We start from the raw sequence: 13,090 nt of genomic DNA, 5'->3' as shown, positions 1-13,090 counted from the left end.
CCGCCGAGTTGCTCATAAAAAGTCAAGTCCGGGGTAGACAAACGAGGAAAGGTAAACTATGACCCGTTGAATAAATCAGTTTTCATGATGCTGATGGATACATCATAACGATCCACAAGTTCATGATGACGACCATAAAACTTCTGTAGTGATGACTTCAATCTTGTAGCAACATAACCCTGTTCCAGAAGCCTATTTGTTAGAGTTCTAGCGCGATACAAAAAGTCTGCGTAGTTTCGGCAAGCTCTGGCATAACGATAGGATTAACGCCAAGTTGAATGTGTTTATGATCTCATAATTACCTTAAAAACGACTAGTATATAAGTATATTAATCAGGTCCGTGACTTTATTTCTCAGAGAATGCTTTAAATTGTTGCATAAATAATAAACAAAGATTTGAAGACTAAAAAGCAAACAATTTACTGAAGCCAGTTTAAAAAAAAAACAAACAGAAAATGTAAACAACAACATCAAGAAAATCATGAAAACAAATCGTTAAGATTTTGTTTAAGATCTGCACATAAGTTGCATGTTGTTTTAATCAATGTGATATAACTAGAAATATTCATTCTGACAGCAATAACTTATGCAGAAAAATAAATTAGACTTTTTCGTAAATCAATGCTTCTACAATTCATAAATTTTTCATCACGAAATTAGGAAAGTACTAATAATTTCGGATACCTTCAAAGATTTCTTTTTTTGCAGAAGGAGCTTTAATTGATAGGAATTAAACCAATTTGAACTGAAAGCCATATGACATGAACGCCGGTACTATAGTCTAATCTTGTGGAATTATTTGCATGAAATAGTAGTTGCGTGAAACTCTGTATTCACATCTTGAAATAGATCCCATGATATGTTTCGATGAATACATTTTCCTAATTTTGTAAGCACATATTTTCCTCCTTAAGTCTGAAAAGGAGCATGGTTTATACAAATGAACAGTGTACTGTATTTGGAATAGACAGGAAATGTTTAGTTCGGCTATTTCATATACTTTTCAGATTCCCGTGTAGAGAAAAAACAATGTGCACACAGTTGTATAAGTGAATGTTAAATCTTCAAATACAAGCTTAACATTATCAGAAGTAAAAAATCAGTGACATCTAAAAGTGAATAAAAACAACTACGGCGTACTTTAAATCAATAAAACCCTAGTTATTTCATCCTCCCAAGTCAGGGTTTTGAGTCCACCCTCGCTCCCTCAAACCCCTGACATCACTCATTCATATTTAGCGGGTATAGTCCAGCGCCATCTAGTGAGTTACCTAAATTTAACCCGGATCCAAAATCCAATCAAATCACTCGTAATAGAAACTCTTCGATATAACTTACAAAATGGCTACATACACATAACGTCATTTTTTTTCGCTAAAGACTCTAAAAAGAATCTACAGTTATTATTTTTTTGGTCATATTTAATCATTAGTGACATCTTACAACTATCAGTTACTCGTATCATTGTTTACCTTTCCAAAGACATTTTATGTCAAATCAATTTTCATTGGTGCTTCGTATCCGGAGAAGCAACCAATCGGAATTGGTTGGACGATACCCGCTAAATGTCAATGAGTGATGTCAGGAGTTTGAGGGAGCGAGGATGGACTCAAAACCCTGACTTGGGAGGATGTAGTTATTTGTAATAGTGATATTGTAAACTGGATCAAAACGCTGTTGTATTTTGTCAACATACAGAAAGTGTATTTAATATCTGTATTTTTTTCAAGATCGATGCTAATTTAAAGCTACGGCAAAAATCTGCTTTTATTTTATTTCATCTTTAAACTGTGTGTTGTTTTTCATGTTTAAATACAACAAAATCTTCCACTGGAAACTTTTTTTTTTAGACAAAGAAGTGTTCGATCCGTACTTTTAACCTAGTACTACGTCGTAATTTATAACTGTACAACTTTATTTTTTCTCAAATATCCAATGATCATTGGTACAGAGAAGAAAAAAGCAAAAAATTACAATAAATAAATAAATAAATAAATAAATAAATAAATAAATAAATTCAAGACACTGCAGAGTATATATACAATATATACACAATGGAGTGAGCTCAGGTAAATATAGTCCTTGTCCTGAAGCTCATAGCTTCAGAGTCCTGCAGCCTGGAGAAACAATATTTTTATTCAAACATGCTATAAATTTAAAGTTTCCACAGCAGTGATTGCTTAGTACACGACCTTAACTATGAAAATTTAAGCGTGTTGCATATTTGATAATGATACTTCGGTATTAATTTCTTCATTTGCTCAAGAAATGCTGGGCATTCAATAATAAAATGGTATTCATCGCCAATGTTCCTCGTATTACAGATATTACAAGTTCTGTTTTCTCCTTCAACATTCTGCTAACGTCCAGTTTCGATGGGTAAATAATGGTTCGCAGTTCTGAATTTACAAAACTTGATTGCATCTTGTGTTTTTAAAATTTCAAAATAATCTTCCAACTTAAAGTGGGTTTGAAAAATTCTATAGTTAATCGCTTTACTCGACTCGAAAATAGTTGAGTGCCAATTTTGAATATATTCATCTTGCAGTCGCTGTTTCAGAGTACATTTTATGTTTTTAACATAAAAATTTATCTTATTTCCCCATACATATGAAAACCCTGTTTCATCACACAGTTTCTTTGCATATTGCAACCAAATAAAACAATTATTACTATGTCTATCATACAGTTTCCTATTTGTACACAATAGCCGACATTTTGGATTGTTTACTATTCACTTAACTATTACAAAAAGAGGCAATCCTAATCTCAATGTCAATAACAAGAGGAAATCTGACAATTTCTTCATAAACCATATAGTTTGGTGTTGATGATTTCAAGTTTAGGAGTAACTTACAAAATTTTAGATGAATTCTTTCAAGGATATCTGATTTACCGTAACCCCATATTTCGCATTCGCACCCATTGAGAAGTATTGGTTTAATCCTCTCGAACAAGTCTAATTGGATTTGAATTAGTAGTTTGTAGAATCGTCCTAATTTTAAAACCTCATACATTACTCTCGATGTTTTATCCGCTGACTGTTTTTCAGTCATCTCAAAATTACTTGTTAAAGTGACACATAAACAATTAAAATCCGGTACAAGTTTGATTTCTTCTAGTTCTAAAAACTACTATTTTTGTTTTATTTATGTTTACTTTCGTCTGTCAAGTGTCACAGTAGTTGCTTTTCAGCAGATTCAGCTAACAGGGCCATGTCATCGCCATAAAGGAAAAGAATATTTTTTAGACATATTTGTAATTTTGCTTCTTATGCTGTCCATTCCGGTTATACCTTTGCTAAAGTTTTCTAAATAAAAAAGGGAACATATTTTCCCGTTGTCTGACACCTATTTCACAATCAAAGTATTGTGAAGTCATATTTTTATATAATACACAAGATTTAATATTACAATACATGTTGAAAATAACAGTATACATTTTCCCATTTATTTCATTATGTAGTATTTTATAAAACAAGCTTTTTCGAAATCAATAAATGCACAGAAGTTTTTTTCTTCCGTAATTTTAGGACTTAAAATATTGAGAAGATGGAAACAATGTTATCAAGTGTAATCTTTCCAGAAACAGCTCTGATTTCTTTAATAATCCCCTCTTCGTCTGAGTATTCATTTAATCGGCCAATTAGTATGACTGTAAAGAGTTCACAATTGTAATGGGGCGGTAATTTTTAGGATCTGCTTGATTTCTTTTATTCTTATAGATGGGTTTAATTATTCTTGTCAATCAATTTTGGGGCAATATACCTGTGTCAAAGATAAGATTGAAGAGTTTTCGTAGATGGTCATTAAGCTGTTGGAAGTTGATCTTGTGTATTCATTTACTATTTGGTCTTGGCCACAAGCTTTATTATTTTTTTTAATTTATTATACATTTTAGAATTACATCTTGAGATATATATCCATTGATATGTTCATTTATTTCTAAGGAGATATCATATTCTGAATAAGTCAAAAGTCGGAAACTTAAATCACTCCTCTGTCAAACTAGGCAATGTTCAACTATGTTTTTTTGAAAGAATGAGTTCATTTAGATAGGGAAATATGCTGAAGAGAATTTTAAATCATCGCATTTGGTGTTAAAGTAATGTTTGATTAATCCTTTGACAACAGGTGAAAATGTTTTATTTCATTTTTTCACTGAAAGTAAGCTACTATTTGATTTATAAATGGGGTTAGGATAACAAATTTTGTACTGCATTCTTATTATACTTTGACCTGACTTATCTACTTATGAATTCGGCCCTGCATTCTATTTTAAGCTTATCTTGCCTTGTGTGTTCAGTTGTTTTTTGTTTAATTATATAGTCTTTTCCTGCTTTTTGTTGAAATTTCCCTCATTAAAATCGAATAATCTTGGTATAATAAGTGTGTGTGTGTGTGTGTGTGTGTGTGTGTGTGTGTGTGTGTTGATATTACCTTGGCATACTGGTATGTGTGGTTCTGGTTTCAGAGAACTTGCTGCCAAAGACCAACAGTGGTAGTCTGTGTTATCAAGGTTATGCCATAACAATACTGGTCTTGTCAGCAGGTAAAACTGAAATTAGTCAAACACACTAAACTATCATCAATATCGGAAAATAAATAGTGCACATTATATGGTGTCAATTATTACGAATAAAACTTCTTAATTTGAATTTAGCTCTTGATGTCATTTCATATATGCACATTTTTTTGGAATTACTTATTTTGAGATTCAATATAACTTTTTCCTATTTAAATAATGAAATAAAAAGCTGGTGTGGTCGTTTGTGTGGTAAGTTACTTAATTCTAATCCAAACTGTTTAAATGTGCGGAAACGATAAGAGTTGCCAGATAGTCCGTCATGAAACAGGAACTTCGTTTAAACATTAGAAGGAACTGATTGATTATGGTATTATTAAAAGTTAATCGAATAAAATTTATGAGATTTCTACTGGGAACAATTCTCATTATTGCGATTAAAATTTTTCAGAAAATTGATTCAAAATGATTGAAAACCAGTGGAGTTCTTAATTATGAAATATATCTATAGTATTGTGGACAATTGAAAATTTCTGAGCGATGGTAAACAGTTCGTCCGTTAAATGAACCAACAAATTGATAAACTCTTTAAACAGAACGAATATAGCATAATGCATATGCTGGGAGAAAAAAATAAGCGAATATATATGAACCATCAAGACTACAAGTAAAAGCATTATTGCATTAAGACGATAGTCAATCTTCGAAAGAATGATGTAATGTGACATCATTCAATATGATATCGATGTGATGAGTTGTTTCTGGTTTTGTTTGTTTTACTAAACTGTCCACTTTTGAAAGAGAGGTTCCTCTCGGATTGCATACAGTGATCATGTCCGTCCGTTCGACTCGACGCGTTTCTTTTGTATCAATTAGTATTTGATTTACCGTTTTATGATTGGATTATGTCGATCTTGACACTTCGAAGCTTTGAGAACATAAACAACTTTTACACCCAAGGCTCACGGATTGTATGAGCACAAAACGTAAAATCTTTATTTAAATTCCTTTACCTAACGATTACTTAAGAAATAGCGCAAACGAAATAATTAGTCTTTCGCGCAAAGGATATACAACCTTGTGGCGCAAATGAAATAGTGAATATTTCAAAAATTGGCACAAACGCATGGTGCCCGTTCGACAGCCTTCACATTTCTCTCTAGTTTTCTCTGTAACTTCTAATGAAGGCCATTTGATAATTTTAGAGAATCTTTATATAGGTATGGCCACATTGTGGAACTTTATTTAACACCCGAGCGACATCAACTCCCTGTTGGACGATGTACTTTGACCACTTTGGGAGAGGGATTAACCTTTATATGCTATTTGGAAAAAGAGACTGTGCATTCTTTTCGATTTTAACAATTTAAAGACGGGAAGTTTTTCTTTCAATAGTTTAACACATTTATATTTTATACATATTTCGTAAACATTCAAATTCAAATTTTCATGATTGGGAATCGGAAAAAAAACTTTATAAACAAAAAAGGATAGGTTGTGTGAGAAGTAAATTCATAAATCTGTTCTTGGAAAATAGCGTACATTTTTCAATATCGGATTTCGATTATGATATCCAACGAAAACATTCAATCATAATTCTGTGAATATTCAACACAATGAATTTTGCAATAAAATTGACAATGTTTCATTTTAGGTTTAAGGTTTTTAAATCTCAGCAACGGAGTTCATACATTATTTATTTTTTGTCGAAAAACGATCTACCCCCATTACCTTGGCATTGCGTGAAAACAAAAGCACTTATCTGTAATTTTAAGGATTTATGCGAATTTAAAGTTTTTTTTACAATTAAATTTAAGCGGAGATGCACGACTTCTTTGTTCATATAATTAGTTTTCATTGCTCTTTGCTCGAAGCAACTTTTTAGTCTTACTAGTTTGTTGCCCTGGTTATACCTGACATTTTAAATTCTTTTAGTTAGAATATTGGACATTCTGGGATATAAACTTATCGATTTCATCATAAGTAATATTAAGCATTTATCTACAGGTTTGCCTTAATTTGCCACCTTATGTGGGTTATTTGTTTAAAATACAATAGCAAAATTGTCATACATTCCAGAACAAAAAAAAGACCATGGACATCGACCCTGTTTAGTTCTTAACTAACAATCATACTCGGCCTTCAATGTGCTTGGTTGAGAGCGTAACCATCTCTAGTAAAACATGCCAACATCGAAAACCGTATAAATAACAGGGTAACAGTGTCTTTCTATGTAACAGTATTACGCATACTTTTTGGATGGATGTTTTATTCTGTATGTTTGGTCAAATTGAGTTCCATGTTATTATTGTAATGTTTTTATTTTTGTTTTTGTGTGCGTTTGTTTTGAGCGCAATTTGATCTAGGACCGAAAATTTACTAGATATTTAAAGATTACGACCATTATATATGTATTTTTATATTACTATGCTTTCAGTAATAAATCAGAACCCGAGAGGTTTTCAATCTTTAATCGGTCAAGTTCAACAAAGCTTGTATATTATATAGCAAATTTGTTTAGCTGTTTTTTTTTAATACCGGTGAACTGTTAACGAGACGATTTTGATTTTCAAATTATTAATTTCTCTTTCTTCCCGAACAAAAATGGTATTTATATTTCTCAGTTGCTAAGGTATGTCAGAGTAACGACTATTCTGACTTCTTTTAAAAGACGCCACCGTTGTCTTTGGACCAAGGTTATAAGAAAATACGTCTCATTCGCTGCTTAAATAAGTTTTATTTCCAATATTCATATATCAAAGTATCCTAATTTTGACAAATTGATTATAGATGATGGATTTTCGTAATGTCCACAAATTATTTATCTGTAGTTTTTATTTGAATATCATTATCTCATCTGAACTTGACACGTCTTCCCAAAAAAGTTCATGACTTATTTTGCAGAAGCTCGTGTCTTAGACTGTTTTATTCAGTGCTTTTTATTTTCAGTTATCTTCTGTACTGCTGTGACTACCGATTTAACCGATTTTGACCGGTGGCAATATAATGCTTCCCTTTTGTATTGAAATTTACCAGAAATAATGAACCGTAGTCAGAATTATTGGGGTAATTTTCAACTTTCCGGTTTTTACTCTGATATTGCCTTTTGCCTAGATTTTATTCAGTTCGGTAATTTTGATAATTACCCTTAACTATGGCTATGGCTAAGCACAGGTGTGATTGCTACCTTGAAAGTATATTTACCATTTCAGTTGGATATCAAAGCCCCAGTTACAAAAACTTATCACTAGAAGTAGCTTTTAAGGCAAACCAGATATGATATAAATGTCTAGAAAAAAATACTTACATTGTAGAAAAAAATGAAACTTCTATCCATGACACTGAAATCAAAGCATATTTGTATAGTTCGTGTATTAATGAATGTTAAGAAGCCTTCTTTTTATTGTGGTTAAAATTATCTGATTTCAGCGACAAAGTTCAACAAGCTATCAATATTTCTATCAACCAATAGAAAGCCTTTTGTGGAATCCCGACCGTTCTCAGAAATTTACGGTTATCATGGGACAACAATCAATTCACAATTAAGCGCCTACTGCATTGGGGGTTCTTAAAGAATTTTAGCAATAAACCGAGAAAGCGTAAATACTGCATGCAATTTCGTCATGGAAATTACACTAGATCAAAAATAATTGTATCAGCTACACTTAACTTTAATTTGCATGTGTAAATACAACGCGTGTGGTAATATGATAAATTGATAATTATAGCTTGAAACCAGGGACTTTAATACATTACATATATACACTCTTTGTTGTAACCCACAGAGATTTGTTTCGCATACTGGTTCGAGTCCCTAAATCCAACTGAAAAGCCAACCATTTTGTATACCTTTATACAGTAGAATATCGAAATAGATTTACTATGATGATTTTAATCCGAACGAAGCATATGTTTTTTTTTGTTTGTTTTTTTTTTCAGCGTATAACTTTATCACGTGATCAATTCTCGAATACGAGTTACTTCCCTCATTCAGATTCAACCCATCTTGGTAAGTTCCTGAACTTTGGTTTATAATTCAGGTATTAGAAGCTCTTTTGTGATGCCCCGTGTTGTTTTTATTGGATATTGTCAAATTTAGTATAAGATCACTTGGTCGGATTTAAGTTCACCTCGGAAATGCATGGTGGCACTGATATCCGATCCACACTTTGACAAAAGGTATTTACAACTTGATTGACAGAATTCAAGACATAAGATAAGACAGTATTACTATAGATGCACCTAAAAGCACTTCTTTTGCGGGACCGACATACTTTGGGTATGCAGCAAGACTGAATCAGCAGCTTTTCTCATTTTGATTTGTGCTCGTTGTTTTGGACTTGGTTTTCCACTACTGTATTTTCCACAATCTTCAAATTTCAGATGCTGATTATGTTAGTCCTTGTTACCATCCTGTTACTTAAATTTGACTCTGGCACAGCAAAGCCGGCTAGACCAGGATACCAGTCGTATAATAAATTTCAACTGAGTGACACAAATGCAGATGGAACTCACAATGTTCATTATGATCACGCTGCTATACTAGGTAAAACAAATAAATAAGATTCGAATGTAGATTGGAAAAAAATATGAATTGCCAGAGTTGATTTTTTTTTCAAATAAGACAGATTGTTGAAATAAAAATACCAATCTATAGTGTTTGTACAGATGTGGAAACTTAATCAAAGTTTCACCAATAATTGTGTTCTTGTTATTGCAGGTTCGGGAAAAATAGAAAGAGAGTTCGATAAGTTGACTCCATCTCGTGCCATAAGGCGTCTTCGCCTAATGGTAAAAAACATCGACTCCGATGGAAATGGCTTTGTAACTAAAGAGGAGCTTACAAAGTGGGTCAGGGCCTCGTTCAGGTAGATAGCAAAATCCCACAGGACGTATGAAATCACTGTGAATTGTTTCTAGATATCGATTATGCTCTTTGAAAGTCATGCATTTTTAAGTGGCTACTATTTTTCGCGACTTCTTGCACTTCAAATTCCAGTACTTTATGTTCGCATATAATTTGCATAATTTTATAAGTACTACTCCATGCGGCTGATCGGTGCAGTGTTTACCGTCATAGCTTCATAGTTCTAGCTTCATATGAGATCAAAATATACCTCTTAAATACCAAACACGTGTATTCTACGTGTTTTTTTCTTTTTTGCTAGTACGAGAACGGGAAGTTTACATTAAGAGGTGAAATGATCGGTTAGCATTGAACATTACCCAGTTTCCGATTTAGACACCGTTCGTTACAATATGACTATATATGTTATATACATTATCAGGGCCCCGATATAAATATAGTCATTGCATAGTTAAAGCGTTGTCAAATATGCCAAAACGCCAAACCTAATACAATTAAAAGAAAAGTGACACGTTGAAAACTTATCATGCCAGAAATTATTCCAGTACAATCTCGGCTGCATTAATGGTTCATTATATAGTGGCCGTCCATTTTTTCATCAGGAACTTTGAAAGAGAAGAAGCATTAACCGATTTCGTTATGCATGACCGTGACCAAGATTGGAGAGTTTCCTGGAAAGAATATTTACACCTAGAACTTGGGTACCAGGCTGAACTGGTAGATAATGGAACAATCTCAATGGAACAATTCAACAAAACATATATGGTATAAACATGTAACATTCGGTATTTTCTACGGCAGGTGTTCTTGCAAATAGTAGGGACTTTTGTTCATCCTCCTGGAGCACCCGAGTTCTATCCCGGTTGTTGTTGTGGTTATTGCTGTGAATATTTTTTGGGGAATTAAGACTTTTTATATTCCAATGGAAAAAAATAAATATTATGCCATCCGGTTCTATTCGTTCAAATTTGTGAAATTAGCATAAATCTAAATCAAGTTCATTTTTCGCTTAAAATTACATGTAATAAGTCGTTTCAAACATTACAATTATCACTAAAATTGATAATCTCACGGGTTAAACGTCTTAGTGATGGCTTTAAAGTTTAAATGTCATTAAAAGCAAAGAGTTTAGGTAGTATTTAAAAGTCACTTGACTTCGGTATTACTGCGTTTTATTACATAATTGTAGTTAATGGAAAGTAGTAAAATACGTTTTGATGCTGCTGATACAGACAGGGACGGATATTTAAATGAGAGGGAATATGTGGCATTTGAATATCCATCTGATTTCAAATACATGCATGACGTTGAGGTTGCTTTGTGGCTAAAAGATATGGATCAAGATCATGATGGCAAGATCTCAATGACAGAATTCGTCGGACCGCGTAAGTTTTTTTTTTAAATTATTTTTGAAGAACTCACTATCATCAGTTTCACTATCAAATATGCAGCCCCACTAGAAGGTTATATACTAGTGGGACTGCATATTTGGTAGTGGGAACAAGCCCCTTTGATCAGTTCCAAATGGCATATTATTCAGATCCGCATGGTGAAACACGTTGTTTGAAACTTAAAGCAAATATTTTCACGTCATTTCTTCCCATTTCCATTTTTTTTCAAATAAAAAATATCCAATGTTTCTCCTGTTTTAAAATTCAGACTACATCATAAAAAGTAAAATATGTAACGTGAGGTATCATTCATCAGATATTTTTGTTTGTTTTTGTTTGTTTTTGTTTTTGTTTTGTTTTTTTGTTTTTTTTTTTGTTTCAATCAACCCTTTTGTCTACCATTGTATTTATTTTATCGTAAGATCTTTACCTTCATTCAACATCTAAAGATGCATATGATTTTGATGTTTGAGATAATCGATACATCCAATTGTAGCCCACGTTGATCCAAAATATGATGAGTTAGATAGAAACAGATTCAAAGGTTACGACAAGAATGGTGATGGGTATTTAGATAAAGCTGAATTAGTGCCTTGGATACTGCTGGATACGTTGGAAGCCGCAAAAGAAGAGGCTGAACATCTTATGTGGGTCGGAGATGAGGATCGGGATGGTCAACTGTCCATTGACGAGTTCCTTGATCATACTGATAACTTTGTGGGAAGTCATGCATTCTTCCCAAGAGAAGATTTGTAGATACTTACGATAATCTGATATTTACAGAATAAATGTCTTAATCGTTTTAAATTGTTATCACTTAATTCTTTTGCGGGAAAGCACAGGCATTATGTATTAATGAACAGTAATGTAACTCATATGACTGCTAATTAGGCAGAGTAGTTGTATGAGCTTCATGTCGTCAAAATTGTTTCTTTCAAGGTTGTCGACATATTATGTAGAACGACTGATAAACTTCACGAGATTCATTATGCAAACTAAAATAACTTCGAGGAGGATATCTCGATCCTTATCAAATACCTGAAAACATTAATTTATAGAATAAACCCGAAATTATTCGAATCGCAGTAAAGTTTTAAAGTTTCATTGAAATTCATAAAGTATTTATGAGGAGTTACGAGTGCAAGATGGTTGCTCCCGTGGACTTCTAATTAGGGACCTGCAGATTATCGTCGTCTGTTTGTCCGTCAATTACAAAATAGTGTCCGCTTTAACTTTCATACACCAATACACAAAATAAAACACAAGTGAAAATACATTGCGTGAGAAGATAGTTAAATTATGGAATACCCCCTGGACGAAGTAACCACTATTCGTATCCGTTGTAAAGTTTTAATGACTTTTGAGTTCAGAGATAAACCTTGGCATGGTTATTTACCACTACTAGAAAATCTGTCGCGTACAATAAACAGTGGCGGATCCAGCGGGTGCAGGGGTTGGCACTCCTCCTTTTAATTGGGAAATATGTCATTTTTATGTGCAATATTGAAAAACAATGGTAAATATTGTCCTAGCACTCCCCCTTTTTCTGAGGAACCGCAGCTGGCAGCCCTTCTTTTACAAGAGTCTTGATCAGACCTTGATAAAGAAAATCATAATTTAAATTACATAACGGAAAAATACAATAAAATGCTCCGCGGAGCACAGCTAGATATCCCCGAGGATGTCGAACCCTGAACAGATGGGTCAAATATGGACACAAATTTTAAGCTTGATACAGCTCTGAATTCTGATTGTGACTAAATATACAACACAAGGTAATATTTTGATCAGGGTGGAATCCGTCAAATAACTTAAATACCTGCAATAAGACCTTTTAAAAAACATGAACAGGCGGACGGTCAGAGTGATTTCTACATGTATAAATCTTAGAATTTTGTTCCTGTATCTGTAGGACGTGATTAAAAATCAAAGCCTGAATTAAAAGAAATAGACAATTAACAATGACATATGACATTAGATGGTGTCTTATTTTTGTTATGATCTTCCGAGGCTACATATTTTGCGGACGAGAGGTTACTCCTTGAGACACGTGTACAGCATATCGAAAATTACAATATATAAATCTGGTATTTTTTTGTATTTGAGTTGAAGTTAAAAAAATGAAAAATGGCCCATGTTTGTATGAATTAAGTCCCATAACTCAAATATATGAAATCCAAAAGTAACAAAACTCATTAGAGAGCTTACATTAATAGAAATAAATTATTCAACAAAGTTCCAAGAAATCACTTGATGCATTTTCAGGTAATTGCGAAAATATGGAAATCCGACCCTTTTCACGAGTTA

The 13,090-nt window shown here is 32.9% G+C and overlaps 1 protein-coding gene across 1 annotated transcript; it reads left to right on the top strand.

The window, feature by feature from the left end:
- The first annotated feature begins 8,491 nt into the window (after nucleotides 1-8,491).
- LOC148629340 (calumenin-B-like) lies at nucleotides 8,492-11,590 on the top strand. The gene is made up of 6 exons (XM_088548629.1): nucleotides 8,492-8,534; nucleotides 8,909-9,071; nucleotides 9,246-9,393; nucleotides 9,995-10,157; nucleotides 10,582-10,777; nucleotides 11,280-11,590. The coding sequence occupies exons 2-6, from the start codon at nucleotides 8,909-8,911 to the stop codon at nucleotides 11,537-11,539; spliced, it is 930 nt and encodes a 309-aa protein (XP_088404755.1). The 5' UTR covers nucleotides 8,492-8,534; the 3' UTR covers nucleotides 11,540-11,590.
- Nucleotides 11,591-13,090: the final 1,500 nt, after the last annotated feature.

Source organism: Perna viridis, chromosome 1 (assembly GCF_037379345.1).
Source record: "Perna viridis isolate PV_CMFRI_1.1 ecotype Kerala chromosome 1, ASM3737934v1, whole genome shotgun sequence".
In the NCBI taxonomy this organism is placed as follows: Eukaryota; Metazoa; Mollusca; class Bivalvia; order Mytilida; family Mytilidae; genus Perna; species Perna viridis.
This window is presented reverse-complemented; position numbering and strand designations above follow the sequence as displayed.